This window comes from Python bivittatus, unplaced genomic scaffold (genome assembly GCF_059951505.1).
Source record: "Python bivittatus isolate LINGU-HERP-01145 unplaced genomic scaffold, Pbiv_v1 ctg000350_np1212, whole genome shotgun sequence".
Classification (NCBI taxonomy): Eukaryota; Metazoa; Chordata; class Lepidosauria; order Squamata; family Pythonidae; genus Python; species Python bivittatus.
In genome coordinates this window covers 30,956,735-30,975,009 of record NW_028277074.1, presented here as the reverse complement: position 1 = coordinate 30,975,009, position 18,275 = coordinate 30,956,735, and the positions used below count along the sequence as shown (strand labels likewise).

The 18,275-nt window shown below is 35.1% G+C and overlaps 1 protein-coding gene across 1 annotated transcript; it reads left to right on the top strand.

Moving 5' to 3' along the window:
* Window positions 1-74: 74 nt before the first annotated feature.
* On the top strand, window positions 75-17,593 carry EIF2S3 (eukaryotic translation initiation factor 2 subunit gamma). The gene is made up of 12 exons (XM_007438700.3): window positions 75-229; window positions 2,753-2,816; window positions 4,141-4,268; window positions 4,388-4,509; window positions 5,394-5,488; window positions 6,750-6,908; window positions 9,166-9,300; window positions 10,326-10,420; window positions 12,311-12,455; window positions 13,430-13,599; window positions 13,735-13,907; window positions 15,362-17,593. Exons 1-12 carry the CDS (start codon window positions 161-163, stop codon window positions 15,423-15,425), a joined length of 1,419 nt encoding a protein of 472 aa, XP_007438762.1. The 5' UTR covers window positions 75-160; the 3' UTR covers window positions 15,426-17,593.
* The last annotated feature ends 682 nt before the right edge of the window (window positions 17,594-18,275 follow it).

Genomic DNA, 18,275 nt, shown 5'->3' with positions numbered 1-18,275 from the left:
CCAAGTCCCTCCTTGGACAAAACAAGGCGACGGGATGTAATTCTGTTCCTAGATATTTTGCAGCATCACCTGGGAGTAAACTGCGTGCCAGTGAAATTGCTGGCTCTTGTAGTGGAAGATCAGGCAGGCTCCTCGGGCTCCTAACTTCCTTTCAAGCAAGATGGCGGGGGATGAAGCCGGAGTGACACTGGGGCAGCCGCACCTTTCCCGGCAAGACCTGACTACTTTGGTGAGAAGGGAATTCGGAGTGGGAAGGCTGCATCGGCTGAGCGGTGTAGTGTCCCAAGAGGTTGCCTTGCGCTATTCTCTGCCCGGGAATCGAAGGTCTGGGTGGTGGTCGGGAGTTCCGAAAATCTGCCTCGCTTTGCCTGGCTGCTGCTGCTGCTGCTGCTTTTTTGTTCCTATTAAAGGGTAGTTAGATTAGTAAGGAAAGGCTTTATGAAACGGTTCGGTGGGAAGGTGATGGAAAGGAAATCTCCCAAATGTTCTCACGCTTTTTTTTCCCCTACATAAAACACCTTTATTTTATTTAGTGCGTAAGTGCAAAGCCATAATGAGGCAGTGACATCCTGCCTTTATCAGCTTGTTCCAGCGAAAGAAGCCTGATCTCTATCGATAACTGAATTTCGATGTTATATAGTCGTGTTCACAGGGGATATTTCCCTCTCTTTCCACTCCTTTTTGTAGTGCAATCAATACAGGGTAGAACAGAGAGAAGCTGAGTTCCCATAGCATACTAAGCTATGTTTTACTTAACAAGGCACGTTTGGTCAAGTTTGTATAAAAAGTCATACCATAAAACTTAGAATGGTTAGTGTTCATTCCCAAGCCACACCTGGCATTCAGGTAGAGTAGTTGTGGCCCCCAACACCACTGATGATGATTACAAAAAAATCACCAACATGGTATGTTGCCATTTGAATTGGGAAATATATGAATAGTTTAGCATTTTAAAATACTAAAATAATAGAACAGTTTTTTAAAAAAAAAATCATCCAGAGACCAGGAGAAATTGAAAATCCCTAGCCCTGATCAGATATATTCTGTTGCCCTAAATACTTTGTATCATCATTCTGTCCATGGTCCCCCTCCCCTCAAAGAAGGTTTGCCTGCCCCTGCCATAAGCTGTGACTTACAAATCATAGTGATTCAATTCAAACAATATGCTAAGTTAAAGCCAAACCAGCCTCATTGTGACAGGATTTTCACACTGTAACTAGTCACAGTTTATTTGTAGTTCATCAAATAGGTTACAATTGATTGGATTCACATAAGTGAAGTCTTAAGGTTCACATGCTAAATCAAATACATTATCATAAGGCATGGTGTAAGGCATGTGTTTTACTTCAGTCTCTGAGCTAATCTGAAGAGAATTCTCTCTTAATTACTTACAAGAGCTGTTGCCATTGTGATGCAAAAATGTGCCTAATATTCAGATTCCAGTTGTTTTACTAAGAGAAGCAAGCTGGCATTGGTTTTGTATAAAAGTAAAACAAAATTGTGGCTTTCATTGCATAGTGTGATGTTGATATATTTAGATATTTGTTGCATCTAAAATTGTTTGGAGTCCTTACAAGGAAAGAATATACTACTCAATTACACTGCATGTTTGGCAATGTAGTATATTTGTTGCTTTGCAACTGTAGTTGTGATCTTATTATAAGTAATTTAATATTTTTATCAAATAACTTTGGACATTTTTCACATTACTTCTCTTACTTGAAAAATAGGACTATATTAATTCTACATAAGGAACTTATCAGGACAAATATTAAAAAATACATTAAGCACTTTGTATTTTTTCCCGATATACGATATACGTACAGTATATTTAAAAAAGAGTTTCCTCAATAATTCTGTCAATGTATTGCATAAATTTCTTGCAATGCCAAAATAGTCCATCATTAGTCCATCCTTAATTAAACATTCTGGATGGTGTCTAATAGATACGAAAAACAATCTTTTGATGAATTAATTTAAACTTTAAATCACAGGACACCAACTTAAGCACTTTTTATTGTGGGCAAGCTTTATAGCTAATTACAGGTAGTCCTCACTTAACAACCATTCATTTAGTGACTGTTCAAAGTTACAGTGGTGCTGAACAAAGGGACTTACAACTGGTTCTCGCACTTACAACTGTTGCAGCACCCCCCACAGTCATGTGATCATGATCCGGGCGCTTGGCAACCAGCTCGCACTTATGATGGTTGCAGTGTCCCAGGGTCATGTGATTGCCGTTTTTCACCTTCCCAGTTGGCTTTCGGCAAGCAAAATCAATGGGGAACTGCATGATTTGCTTAATGACCACTACAAAAAAGGTTGTAAAATCAGGCATGACTCGCTTACCAACCATCCCGCTTAACAATGAATTTTCCGGTCCCCATTGTGGTTGTTATGCAAGGACGACTTGTGGATGTTTTATGATATGAGCAGCTAGTAAATAGTTAATTGATATAAATGCTTCTTAAACATTATTTCAGACTTCATGTTTAAAAATATCACTCTAAAAGCATTGAAGGGGGGGGACACTACTGTATTAAAATTCAGTTTTATTTAGTTGCAAAATATAACCTTAAGCTATGTATATAATTCTTAGTTGAGCAGGTACCTAAAGTCTAATTTTACTTGCACAGCAAAACCTGGACTTAAGATTTCTCTTCCCTTTTCTATATTATGAAAACAAAAAGGTCTTATCTGCTTTTTGGGATCTTTAATGTTCTGGAATTGACTAATAATCTGTTCTCTGCAGGATGTTACTAAGTTAACACCTCTGTCACCAGAAGTCATCAGTAGACAAGCTACAATTAATATAGGTAAGATACAGCAAATTATAACTAGAAGGAACTGATCAGTATTAATTGCATGCTACTCACCATGCAATGCTTCAGTAGGAGCTCTTAGAAAGTACTGTAAAGTATGTTTTCTTATTTTAGTTTAAAGTTTAACCCAAAGTGTGAGCCTATAAGACATAAGTACATGTGGCTCTGAGTGTGTCCTATGTATTGTTTAATTGAATCACAAATCATAATCCTGCCATTGTTTTAATCAATGTTAAACAGAGTAAATGTGATACATATATCTGTTGGTAGATGTTTTACATAACACTTTTGAACTTCCTTTTCTTGGGATGTATGTGCTTTATGGCTCGACTTTGTTTAGTTTCTTTAATTCACCACCTAAGTAGTCTGAATTCGTTTTAATTTGTGAGTCTTAAATAAGTTTTTTTTTCCCCCATAAGGGTTATCATTGCATAGAGAATTTGATTCCTGAATTATATTTTCAGTGGGCAGCCTTCATTTCGTTCTTATCTTTTCTATACCACTCTGGTTCTTTCTTTGAACTTCTTTGTTCAATGTCTTAGTCCTAATGTGTTCATGCTTGTGTGTGTGTGTGAGAGAGAGAGAGAGAGAAAGAGAGAGAGAGAAAGAAGCCAAGTTCATCTTGCTTATGAAGTTCATCTCATCCCATGCCCTGTTCCAGTTAACCTTGCTACACTGAAAACAATACAGTTATATGGAATATGGTTGTTGTAAAGGCAGTAAGGCTAGGATTCAAAAGATCGTCTTATTATAGAACTGATGTTGCCTTAAGTATACTTAGAAGGGGGTTAATTGTAAATAAATATGTTGCCACCAGTATTAAACCAGGCCATCAGTTTAGGTTGCTCACTGAAATATTTTTCCATGAATGCATGTAATATAGTAAGACTAGTTTCAGAATTACTGGATTAGTGTATGAAATGATATATCATCCTTTTGGCCTTGTTCCTAATTGCAGTTCTAATATAAAATCTGCTCTGTATAATATTTTATGTTAATACTGCTACAGCTAGACTTGGAGGACAGTGAAGTAATACATTTTTTGGTGGGGGGTTAAATTAGTTAATTTGGCTAGCATCTCAGTTAACATAGAAAGGAAATGCTTGGTGCATAGAGAACATAATCTGGATTTTGAAATACTGTTCTGTGTGGTTCTAATTCTGTTGTCCATTACAAGAAAAATTAATTGAGTTTTTCATAAATACTTGGGGATAACATAGTGAACTAAACATTTAAGATGGATGTTGATAATTATAAAATTCATTCATTCCGTAAGAGAATTTTTATGAAATTGACAACTTTTGTTTTTAAAATCTAGGTACAATTGGCCATGTAGCTCATGGAAAATCAACAGTAGTAAAAGCTATTTCTGGAGTTCACACAGTCAGATTCAAAAATGAACTGGAAAGAAATATCACTATCAAGCTCGGCTATGCCAATGCTAAGGTTTGTCACTACTGTACATCTAATCAAATTATCAGGTTTTATTTGAGCCAACATATTGCTTTCTTTAAACTCTACCAATCACTAGTGAACTTAATCTTTATATTGTCTTTTCTCTGCAGATTTACAAGCTTGATGATCCAAATTGTTCCCGACCAGAATGTTACCGATCCTGTGGGAGCAGTACACCTGATGAATTCCCTACAGATATTTCTGGAACCAAAGGGAATTTTAAACTAGTCAGGTGACAAGTCTAGTTCAATGTGATTTGTTTTTTATGTATTTTGTGTGTGAAGAATATATGTAAGTAGGTACAGTTAAACACTGATTTTCATGACACCACTAAGGGCTCAGCTATATGTTGGATTGCTATATGGCAGCAACTTGGCTAGGAATTTGCTCAAGACCGCCTATAGAAACTTTTATGAAAGGCAGTAAAGAAAAATAGGGTCTGCCATTTTTGTTTACTCTTTGGCATTCCTGTATCCTTGGTAAACAGCAAGCGGTTGAAATTTGAGTGCTGGAAGCAAGTATTGAAGAAATCAATGCATTGAAAAAAGATGATAGCCTTTTTGAATTTCAGTCCAGTATTAGTTGTTTTCAGTGATTAGACATGGAAACAGAATGCTGATAATCTTAACTGAGCATTTCCATAAATTCTGCTGTGCTTTGTTTATTTGTAATTCTGTTACACATCTCAGTTCATTAATGCTAATATTTCAAACATAACACATTCTATTAATTTTTTTTAATGCATTATCTATATGTTCCCTAGGGAGAATACAAATCTGTTTTTATTTAAACCCATAAAATATGTTAATACATAGCATAGGAAAATAAGAGAGAGAGAGAGAGACAGACTCTGTGTGTGTGTATGTGTATGTAAAATATACGCTATTATCTTAGTGCAGTATGATATTTAAAATCAGAATGAAATTAATAATTAAAACTTAATATATGATTGCACAACTGGAAGAATGGATCAGTTTTAAATCTGAGATCTTTTTTCACATTTGCTGTAATATGTCAAAATTCGTGTTTTTACATTTTTACATCTAATTATTTTAACTAATATTCTTTTGTAAAGAATACTATTTATGGTTATTTTTTTCTTTCCTTATATGACAGACATGTCTCTTTTGTGGATTGTCCTGGCCATGACATTTTGATGGCTACTATGTTGAATGGAGCAGCTGTCATGGATGCAGCTCTACTGCTAATAGGTAATTATTAGTAGTGTAGGAGCTTGATATTGGTATAGACCCATGGCATATTTATGGCTAAGGAATTTTACTGTTAATATTGCCCTTGCAAGGTACATTATAGTATATTATGCTGGAATAGGCAACACTCTGGAGGGACTTTGTTGGTAGATGTAACTATATACGTTTCTAAAAGGTAGTGGCAAGTACCTATTGGGACAAAGAGGGCAGAGAAAGGGGCGACCACCAGTAGAGAAAGCCAAATAATTCTCTTTTCATCCTCATCATTTTTCCTAACAATGATTAAAAAGATTTAAGCACTGCTGTATAATCCTCAAACCTTATTGCCTGACTGAATTTAGTAATATATTAACTTGCTTCAAAACCTTATGTGCTACTTTCTCTGCTGGAAAAATAGGATCATCGCCTTTTCCATCCATACCTATCTTCCAATTAAGCTGTCATTCTTGAACAAGAAAAGGCAAAGAGAATGGTGCCAGAAGTATGCATTAAGATCATGGAGAGCTTCACCCCTCATAATCCATAAAAACATTAAAAAGTACATGCTTCTGGAGTCTGTGCATGCTGATTACTTGTTCTCTTCTCAGTTTTCTGGAATAAGGTTTGATAGCTTCTGCTCTGCTGAGTTCTATAATAGATATAAAATTGATGGCTGACATAAGCAGACTTCCTTTCATCTCTGCTTGGGAAAGGAGGAAAGTGAAATTTAGAGCAGTGTGAGATAAAAATCCTTTACCTGCTCTTTTTTTAGATACTGCATTGACTAGTTTACAGTGAACATATTTAGTCAGCCTCACATCCAACACATTCTCTCTTTTTTTGTCACACATATACACATGTACATTAGTGTGAAATACAGAGGTTTACAGAATACAGTTGTGCTAGTGTCTATTCATATTGCTATAAGGATGCATTTCCTGGATTACATAATATTTATGCAGAATATCAATGGTTAGTCATAACAAGATAGCACAAAAATATAGCACCATGTTTAATAATAAAATACTGTAAGCAATTAGTGTGACAAACTTCACATGATTGTAAACAAAATTTGATTAACTGTAATCTTTATTATAAGGTAAACTTTATATTTACTCATTACATGAAATTCGCATGTAAAGTTTCACTCAGGTATTTCAATTATTCCCAACTAACTTTAGTTTACAGGAGGATTAGCATCCTGCATTTTAGCCTTTCATTAAGATGGTGATCAGTCTCCTATATTCTGCTGTAAATATTACTTGTTTTTCTGTTGTTCCAGCTGGCAATGAATCATGTCCTCAGCCGCAGACCTCAGAACACTTAGCTGCTATTGAAATTATGAAACTGAAACACATTCTAATTTTACAGAATAAAATTGATTTGGTAAAAGAGAGCCAAGCCAAAGAACAGTATGAACAAATTCTAGCATTTGTGCAAGGTGAGTTTCCAGATCAAAATCAAGAAGTTTCTCTTGTTTACTGCAAGCCAACTCTTTGCCTGGCCTCACAAACAACAGCTCATTTTCAGAATTATTGCCATATTATCAAATCTGTCAAGCTAATTTTGTAAGTTTATTAACTAATTTTAGTAAATTTAACCCAAGATCAGAACTCCAAAAGCAAACAAACAGTGACTAAGGGTTAAACAAATGGGGAAATTGGGGGGGGGGGGGAGTCAAATGCCAGGAATTTCTTTATAACAAGGACTTAGTCCTTGACAAGGACTAACAAGGAGGGAGTCAAGCCATATATCAAGATTGCACCAGTGACTTATCCTTGCCAAAATCACTCTGTAAAAGATCTTACATTAAGCACAGTTGGTCTTTATCAGCCTGGGGTACCTCAGATTACTTTCAAGTAGCCTTGCATGATTCAGCTGTGTTCTTCATAGCCAACTATCCTACGCCATTCCATCTTCTGAAGCTCTCTCTTTCTTGAGGGATTTATGGAGGAAGTTCCACATCTGATAGAAATGATGAGGTCTTGTTGCTTGGCACAGTTGCTGGTGCCTAAAACTAAAAGAGAGAACTTTGACACTCTTCCTCTGTCAGGAATCCCAGGCTAAGTATGGATTATTAAGAATTATTTCTTTAGCATAAGTATTAATCAAAGTTACAATTTCTTAATTCTACATCATGCTGTAATAGTTTTTAGAGTTAACACTGAAAATTTTTTGACAGGCTGATGAGATACAAGAAATCTAGAAGAATAGGTAATGGGTTCAGCAAGGGTTCGCTTCGCACAAATGCACATACAAAGCAGTCTCTGTAGTACTTCTGATAGTTTGGTTGAGCATTAGCTCTGATTAATCCAGTCACTTTTAATCTGCAGTGGGACATTTAAACATCAAGCCAACAAATACATGAGGGATAGAGACAGGCAATTCAATTTGGTTGCAACAGTGCTGTCTACATAGAATCTGTAACTGGTGTTGGTACATTCTACAACATAGTCCTATCTGAAATTTTGAAGATTTACTAGATTTTCTGTTTTTAATAACCTGTATCTGTTCATAGTATCTTTTACCAAAACAGAAATCTCAATGATACTGAAAGTAAATATTTACCCAACTAATTTCAAGTCATTGTAGAGTGCTTATCTCAAAGAAAATGTTGTACGTTGTTACTGTCCTTTGCTTATCTGTTCTCAAGCAAAATTATAGACTCAATTTTTGTACTAAATACTCTTGCAGTCTAATTGTAACAAAAAAATGAGTAAAGAACCGTAACCTGTCTCAGACATCCCATTTGATTCCTGGCTTTTATTTATTTATTTATTTATTTTTGGTAAGGATTTTCAAACATTGGTGAGAAAAATAAGATGAGGATGAGTTTTTATCCTTTTAATCCTTTTCATGCCAGTCTTTGTTTTTTTCTTACATAAAATTCTTCAATTCAGGAAGTAGAGAAATATGCAAATGCTTCCCAGCAGTAAATAATCCTGAAAATGCTCAGTTACTTTTAGTCAAGGAGAAGCCAGAAAAGCCATTTTTATCATTAGAAAATCTCCCTCTTGCCAATTACTCAGAGAAGGAATTTGGGGGGTATTGGCTAATTTCAACTACTACTTCAAATTGAAGAAAGGATGAACTGAAAATAAATTGATGCTTCAACTGAAGGAAGCATTTCTCCATTACAAATTCTTTCTTATCCCTGATTATGGCATGAAGAGCTCTTTGAAGCACACAAATCAAATCTCTTTGGACACTGAATCTTGGGCATTCATTCTCAAGTATCAATTTTCTAGAGGTAGAATTGATCTACAGGTAGTCCCGTTTAACAATGAGTTCTGTTCCCAAGGTCTGTCCTTGAGTCGAATTTCTACGTAAACTGGAACAGTATTATTGTATAATACTGTATAAATGGTATTGTGTAATGAACTTGAACCATTGTGTATTTAACTTGAATTTTGCTACAGTAGGCTCTGTTCTTAACTATGGGTCGTCTGTAACCTGGGCATTCTTAACCCAGAGACTACCTGTATTGCAAATTATGATTATTTCTCCTGAGCCGACTTTTTTTAGCAAACCATTCTGTAAGTGAATCTGTATTTTTTTTTTCTTGTCCAAGAATAGTATGTATTGTTCTGTAGATTATAAAGCAAAAAAAAAAGTTTTTATGCTGGAGTTCCTAATATATTAATTGTAATAAATAGAGCTTAACAAGTATTATAATATATAACTGTCTTCTGAAATAGGTACAGTTGCAGAAGGAGCTCCAATTATTCCAATCTCAGCACAGCTAAAATACAACATTGAAGTTGTTTGTGAATACATTGTAAAGAAAATTCCAGTGCCTTTAAGGGACTTCACATCAGAACCAAGGCTTATTGGTATGTCTATTTAAATCACTGTTTGCTTCTACATAGAACACCATATCCTGATGCAGGAACTTGGTTAAATGATGTGATAAATATGCATTTACCATACTCATTGTTACTATTGTTAACACAGCATCTTTGATACATAGACATTATAAGAAATATTTTGGTATGATAAAAATTTAGCTTAAATTCAACTTAGTGTTATGTATCATTAATTCTAAGTGAAAGTGATATATTGTGTGATTAGAACCCAGTGGGACATATATTTAAATAAGTTAAAACACATTAAAATGGTGTGTATTTATGTAACAGATTTTATAACTTCATAGCGATGTAACTTTCTGTGCTTTCTTATTTAATGGTAAGCATAGTTATGAGAAATTAAATTGAATCACACTGATTTCATAGGGGCAATATTTATTGATTTTAGGGCTGCAGCATTTTTAGCAGTTTACAAGTGAAACTCTGTTATCCATATAGAGTTATTTCTCAAATCACAGAGCAGTTTGGCTCATATTCATAAGGTCGTTATTCAAGAAAACTGAATAGGTGGCTCCCACAAACTGTTTTGAAATTCCAGTTCGTAAAATAATGTGTTTTGAAAGTTTCTGTTCAAAAGAAATAAATCTGATATTACTTTGTGCTACTACAAATAGTAACCTGTTTCTGAATTCAGCGTTGTCAGGCATATTTTTATAAGTGGGTAAGCTGTCTAGACACACAATGTTTGTTTCAAGGGTTTGTGATAATGCCATATCTACTGCATGCAGTACAGATCTATCAAGAAACTGTTTTGGGGAAGCTGTCACACACATTTCTAGACATTCTTTATGTATAGATTTTTTTCTAATCCAAATAGTCTTATCTTCCAAAAAAAAAAAAAGATATGGAGCAATACTGTACACCAAATCCATGGCTTGATAAAGCATTATATTCAGAGTTTGATCAATTAATAAATATATTATGGTAGTAACATGCTTAAGATTTTATTGCATCAACATTAAGCTAAACCTAATAGAGTATATCCTTTTCAGTTATTAGATCTTTTGATGTTAACAAGCCTGGATGTGAAGTTGATGACTTGAAGGGAGGTGTAGCTGGTGGTAGTATTCTAAAAGGTGTATTAAAGGTAATGTCTCTTTCCAGTGCTGATTATCAAGCTGTTATTATTTATATTAAGGATAGAGTTGTATGCTGTAGTGATTTACTTGCTGATTGAATAGATCTGTCAGCAGATTATATTCTTCCTTCTGGAATTTGGGGGACTCTCCAGAACCTATTTGGGGAACATGAAGGGGAAGAGAGTAAAAAGAAGTCCTGTTGGATGAATCAAAGTCCGCTCAAGTAGTTTTAGATGTAATACTGTGTGTTTAGTATGACTTTGTGTTTATGATAGTAGCCCAAGAATGGAATAAGTGAGATTTTTTCCAAGGTCTTTGATGTGATCTATGGAATGCTTGGCTTTTTCTTTGGAATGATGATCCCTCACCATACTCTAAACTACTGATAATAACTCCTTCATTTCCATGATGTTTGTCATATAGGCTGATGATTGGGGAAATACAAGCATTCCCACTGCTTCTGAAACTAGTCATGCGTGTCTCTGGATGATTATTTAATTTTCCTAATTTAATATTTCTAATCTTTGTTTTGTTTAAAACAAATAGAGAAAGAAGATTTTACAGTTGGCAACAAAAGCTTGTATTTAATTGTGTTATACCTCAGAGATTACAAATAGGTGATTTAACTTTTACTTCTTAAAAAAAGACTGATACTTGTGCTAAATATAAATAAATTCAAATTAAATGCAATTTTCCTATAGTGCAGGTTTGTATTCTAGATTGGGTACTTGTTCCAATTGCTCTGGAAGATAGGATAAGAATTGAGACTAAAAGTAAGAGTAGGGGTTAAATCCCTCCCAGGTTCAGTTCTGTCTAGTTCCAGAACACAAGTTACATTCAAGTTGCACTCTTCAATGACTATTGTCGGTGAATTATTTTTCAGTACACCCTGTACACTAGTGTCCCTGGACCTATCAGATGATTTCTCCAGGGATTAGAGAAGTTATAGTCATGGGCATCCTGTCTGTACACTTTCTCCTCATAGAAGAATGACTACCTGCCAAGATAGACCCTTTCCATTGACCATTCAGAACCATGGGCAGCAAAGGAGTCCTTTTCAGGAGAAAAGGCTACCATCAATGAGAAGATCAGTGTTCTACATGGACCTGTATAATCCATGGCTAAAGCATACAGACATAGGCATAAAGTTATTGCCTTTATAGCCTACATGGCATAGGTCCAGGCTACCTGAGGGACCCCATCACATCAACCCATCCCACCCGGTCAGGCAGAAAGAGCATGTTACAGACCCCGTCAGCGAGAGAATGTCAGCTGGCGGGGCCTAGGAGGAGAGCCTTCTCTGCCGTTGCCCCCGGTCTCTGGAATATTCTCCCCCCAGTGGGCCCCTACTCTCCCAGCTTTCCAGAAGGGATTAAAGACCTATCTCTGCCAGCTTAGGTGGGGCAATAAGAGTTTTAATCAATCCTGGGGGTGGCTGGCACCCTGATGATGCTCCCTGAGCTACACGCCAATCACCATCAATTCTTGGAATATATTTATTATTTATTCAAAGACTTTTATATTGTATTTTTAATTAATTTTATTTTCTCTGTAAACCACCCAGAGTAGTTTTTTAATGAGATGGGTGGTGACAAACTTGATATATAACCAAACAAGCAGTTATAGAATAATTGAAATTTTACTCTTAAATAATGCTAAAACATCAGGTATCATTTTGTGATATTATAGATGTAAAATTTATCTTGATACAACTAAGGAACAATGCCTCACACATCCTTTTTGTGTGTTTCAGAGCTAAATGCTAACATTCATGAAAATGCATTGCTTTCTATTATAAGATATATTTTAGTTATGTTCTGTAAATAAAAGCTATTACTAATGCACTGTATAGAAATTGATATGTAATAACCTTCCTTTCTTATACCTTTTATTACTAGGTTGGCCAGGAACTTGAGGTGAGGCCTGGCATTGTCTCAAAGGATAGTGAAGGAAAACTTATGTGCAAGCCTATCTTCTCCAAAATTGTATCTCTGTTTGCAGAACATAATGATCTGCAATATGCTGTACCAGGAGGCCTTATTGGTATGTTTGTTTTGCATTTATGCTTAAGAGATCATGGAAGATACCAAAATAAGACTGTGCCTATGAATATGCAGTTCCAGCAACATCTTTTTTATGGAACAGCTATAAACATGTCTATACTTTCTGAAACAATTTTCAAAGTGGTGCTTATAGTATATATGCAATATATATATGTATGTATGTATGTATGTATATATTTGCATGCATGCGCAGCATGAGGTGGTAAATAGAATGAAGAACTGTCAACAAGAGAGGAAAATGTAAGTCTCTTTTTTTAATTTTAGCTCATTCCCCAGTGGCTCTTGGATGAAGGGGAAAGGAAACTACCACTGTTACAACACTTTTGTTTGTTTTGCTACGTAGATGATTTAAGGAGGCTATGTTCCTGGCAGTGATGCTGTTTTACTGTCAGCTGTGTCCTTACCAGCTTTCACTTTTTCCCCTGAGAGAATGTGTTTTGAACAACTTAGTCTTTCAAATCATCTAGAATTCAACAAGTGTTATACTGTTCTATATTAATACATATTTATAGAGTAGTACAAATAATATAAAGTTATAAAGCTGATCAAAGAAACTTTGGAAGAGTTAATCATATATGTGGCCTAAACAGCAGCATTTATTTATTTTATTTATTAAATTTATCCCCACCCATCTCCCCCTAATACCAACTCATTAAAACAATAAATAAAAATATAATTACATAAAACCTAAAACCTGTACAAAACAATTACTAAAAAAGGAAGAGTCCAGGAGGCTGATGGTTCAGCATATATTTTTGGCAGATTCATTAGGATTACCAAGCTATTCTTATAAGATCCAAGAAAAAGAAAATAATCCATTGGAGTTGGGCAAGTAATAAATTTAAGTAAATAAATAAATAATATTCTAAAAGCACTGAATGCTGTCTGCTGACTTAAATGTAACTTAATAATTGGATACTTGTAGTTTTTTTCAAATAAGTATTTTGTTATTAGGTGTTGGTACCAAGATTGACCCGACTTTGTGCCGAGCTGATCGAATGGTAGGGCAAGTTCTAGGTGCAGTTGGAGCACTACCTGAAATATTCACAGAACTTGAAATTTCCTACTTCTTGTTGAGACGACTACTGGGTGTCCGTACTGAAGGGGACAAGAAAGCTGCTAAGGTTAGTTAAACTATTTCTGATGAAATTACGGGGCATTTAAATTCTGTTAATTTCTTGTATTTTAAAAGGGATGCTTACAAATTTAAAATGATACAAGTTACATATGTATTTGAAATTCTTTACTACTTGCTGTAGGTGCAAAAATTATCCAAAAATGAAGTCCTAATGGTAAACATAGGATCTCTTTCAACTGGAGGACGGGTCAGTGCAGTGAAAGCTGATCTGGGGAAAATAGTGCTAACTAATCCTGTATGCACTGAAGTAGGAGAAAAAATTGCCCTTAGTCGAAGAGTTGAGAAACACTGGCGGTAAGATGATTTGAAATAAAACATGCTGAAATAGTATATAATGGATTATCATCATGAATATACTTTAAACTAAACACAAATTATTGAAGTAATAAAGCACAAATGGCAGATAATGTAAAGTTAGTATGTAATCTGCTGGATGCAATCCATGATAATTAATAACACTAATTATTAATAAGTAATTAAGTTGGTCCTGTAACAAAATGTTTCAGAGCACACGGAATACAATGTTTTGACATGCTGATAAGTAGTATATTCCTTTCCAGTCTACCCAATAGTTTTCCATTTCTGCCTCCATCCTGACAATTGTCATTCTGTAGATGATGATAATGATGCTGCATCTTCATTACTTCATTGAGAGGAATTTCCTCCATATTTTTTTCAAATAATTTTTGTATTTTTGCAAACTTTTGTGTTCCCTGATGCCTCCTCTTATACATAAATGGTATTATTTTAGTAACATAAGAACCACCATTTAGAGTTTGCAATTTGTATATATAATGGTGAAAATTCTAAAAATTCTAAGATAGAATCATAACTATCAGGAGTTTGTGTTTTAGGAAGTCCAAGAACACATAAGTATACCTAGTACCTGCTGTGTTAAGTTCTATAAAGGAGAAGGAATAAACTGCAAGCGTGATTCCAATATAAGTTTCTTACCGCTTGCAAATTTTGTTTCTGTATAGTGGTAGAGAAAGAGAAGTTTGATATTTTTACTTTATCCTTCAGAGTTAGGATATTAAAATACCCTCTACTTCGTAATCACCCACATTCCTTACTTAATGGGAAAACTTGTGGGATGTTCTCGACTACACTGGGATTCTTTCAGGTCATTTCCATTGCAGACTCTTCTCTCCCCCCCTCCCCCCCACTACTCCTCCAACAAAAATCAACAGAATCCAAAAGACTGCAATTGGAAAAGAAAGTCAACAAGTCTGGGAGTGAAAATAGTTTGGTTTATATTCTGTACTAAACTGAGATCAAGTAACTGAATTAGGTGTCAACTTTAGAATTAGAGAAGAAAAAGATCACAAACTATAAAGCAGAATTAATTTCTCCACTACCTACAGTTATAGAGAGGTGGGGAACTTGGAGTCGGATTTCCCAGTTTGGCAGGTTAATGTCAAGAGTTGGGAAAAAAAGTCCTTGCCACCTGAACCAAACTACGTTGCTCAGGTAACTCTCTAACGCTGAAGGATGGCTTCCTGCCTCTCACTCTGAGGAAACATTTTTTTATCCAAGGGCCTCAGAGAGGGGCCTGCATAAACCTGGAGTTTCCCTTGTTCCTACATGTGATGTTCATGAAGTGATACTTATTAACAAAGTAATCAGTTTGAAAACAATTAGGAATTCAAATAAAATTATCTTATATATTGTACTTAGAGGATCTTCTTTTATTCTGATTTATTTTAAATGCCTCTAAGTAATTCTAATCTGCTTTTCTTGTTTTGCAGTTTAATTGGATGGGGACAGATTAGAAGAGGAGTGACAATCAAGCCTACTGTGGATGATGATTGAAAGCAAAAAAAACAAAACAGTTCTTCAATTTGAAAGAATGATTTGTGTTTCCATACAGTTGGAATGCATTTTCAGTGTGGAAGCTGTTGCACAGATAATGTCCACATTGTACTGAAAATCAAACCTCTCATAAAAGTCTTGTCAGTATCTGCAATAAATATATAAACAAATTGGCAAAGATGGATCTAATTATCCAGTATTTTACCAAAACTAAACTTGTTTTGTGTTTAATTTATGTCAGTTTTTCAGAGACTATGTGGGGCTGGCTATTTGATTTTAAACAATGTAACTCAAGACCCCATAATCTGATTTGAAATTTTTAAAATTGCTTATTTTTTCATTTAACTCTTATAGGTCATTGAGTAACAAAAAGCCAAAATGTTTGTCAGTGAAACAAATTAAAAAAATAAACTTTTCTTGGAAGATCAGTTTCCTTTCTCATTGTATGCCATACTTTGACCTTTCAGCAAATACCATTCTACATATCATTGAACATTGTTATGTTTACAGTTAGATGGCCACTGTTCCTACTTATCTGTCAGAGATGTTTTTTAAAAACTAAAAGCCCCCCCAAAAAGAGAATTTTGAAATACAATTCCAATTGTGCAGCCAAAATAAAATATTTGCTACCTTAATGGTCAATATTCAAAAAAGGAAATTAATTACTATTTTAATCCAATTTGGAAAGGGCTGAAATCACTGTATAGAAATGCCATATAATAGAATTGTAAATTGAGAAATGAAGAATGAACATAGGTTTAGTTATACAGTAGATCTAAAGTTTAATGTAATTACGATGCAATACTATTTCTAGCAGTCATTCATGACATTTAGCTACTTAGTATCCTGTGATATTGCTAATAGATCTTGAGTATTTCAGTTAATTAAATAGACATATACCCCACTAATTACTCTTAGCAGTTTTGGTAGTATATAACAGTTCAAAACATCCATGATATGGCTAAAAGATAACATCATAAAACTCCAGAAATAAAACAATAACAAATAAACAAAGCAATAAAAGATGGCACATTTCTTAAACTAGATGAATGCCCTCTGAAATAACTGGTTTTCAACATCTTCCTGATGGTCAATAAGGAGAAACCAGCCTGATTTCCATCAGGAGTTATTCCAAAATATTGGTTCCAGCAAGGAAAAGTGTCTTCTAGCTTTGCCCCCCCTGCCAACTTCTCGGAAGCGTGGAACAAAAATAATTTCTCCCTAAAGGATTTTCTGGGTCAGGTCAGTTCTGGTTGGAGCAGGTAGTCCTGCATATACAGGTACTAAGCCATGAAGGACTGTATAGGTCAAAACAAGCATGTTAAATTGTACCAGGAAACCAATCAGCAATCAATGCAGGTCTCACAGAATCAGTATTACATAACCCCAGCGCCAAGAGCCAGTGAACTGGGAGCTGCATTATGGACTATTTGCAGTTTCCAAGTAAACTTTAAGGACAACCCCGTGTAAAGCACATTGTAAAAGTCCACTTGGGTGGCAATGAGAACCTGAGTTACTGTAGAATCCTTTTGAATTTTCAATATTTCTGCATAAATATGACCTAAAATGTGATCTGTTCTCCACACGTCCTAAAACTAGATAAAGAGAACCCAATTAAACAAATGAATCAAAAACATTATATTTCTTCATTTATTTATTGAGGAAAATGATTTCTCTGAAATTCTGATTGGCATCATTTGAAACAGTTTATCTTGAGTAGTACATCCATGTTGATGATCACAATTGATCCTAACCAAGATTAAGTTCCTCCACTTTTCAAGGTCTCTTCTCTTGCCATAATTTCACATAGATATTTTGGTATATTTCTCGGTTACCTGTCAGGTGCAAACCAAAGTATTTCACTGAATGAGCTGACAGCTACACTATATTCTTCTTGCAGATTTATTTCTCCTTGCATTAAAAATCTTGTAATTATTTTTAGTTTTTTAATGTTGATTTTATATTCAGAGTATTCTCCAAAACTATTGTTTTCATTAACTGTTTTATTGCCTTTTGTGGTCCTGTGTTAATGCTACATCATCTGCATAACATTTAAGCTTATATTCCTCTCTGCAAATTTATGAGACTTGCTATTTATCACCTTGGACTTTTTTTTGCCAGTATTTCTAACACAATGATGAATAATAAAGGAGAGAGTGGATATCCTTCTCTTGTTCCTTTACTGATTTGAAAAACTATAGAGAGTGTTCTATTAGTCATAGTCTTTGCTTTTTGCTGTTGATATATGTTTTTAACCCAAGCTTGAAACTCTTCCAGGCTTCATTTTATTTAAAACTGCCAGCAAGAATTGCCATTGCAAATTATCAAAAGCTTTTTCTACCAAGGACTCTGCCTATTTGGAGTCAAGACTACAGTAAATCTAAGCAACTTTACTGACAAAATGCTGTGCAAAATAATCACAGTGGACAGATGGGAGATCTGTATATAGAGCCCTCTATATAGGCAGTTAGTACACCAAAGATTACATCCATCTTTGGTATGGTAGTGAATGAGCATGCTGACCTAGCATGTATTACTGGGATCAGGTTCGACAACAGCAGAAATATATCCTTGTCAGTAATTTGCCCACTCTGCTTTTGGGTCCTGTATCAGGCACACCAGCTTGGCTGGGGAAAAGCAGTGGTTGTAAGCACTGCCCTAGAGGTAACCAGTTGGGAGTGCTTCTAATTGGACTGTTCAGTTAGGCTGGCGTTACTGCTGGCATACTGAATTCTTAGCTGCATGACAGTGACCCTTCTCAAACTCCTGATGGTCATCTCAGGGCTGGTGTTAGAACTCCCAAAATGCTCTGGGAGGGAAGCCTGGTGAAACTTGTGAATACATGGCCTC

Excerpts from the sequence above, each read along its gene's own strand:
- EIF2S3 (XM_007438700.3), top strand. The coding sequence starts at position 161 with ATGGCGGGGGATGAAGCCGGAGTGACACTGGGGCAGCCGCACCTTTCC. Across the intron at positions 4,269-4,387 it reads TCGGCTATGCCAATGCTAAG|ATTTACAAGCTTGATGATCC; the intron begins GTTTGTCACTAC and ends TTTTCTCTGCAG. Across the intron at positions 12,456-13,429 it reads TGTACCAGGAGGCCTTATTG|GTGTTGGTACCAAGATTGAC; the intron begins GTATGTTTGTTT and ends TTTTGTTATTAG.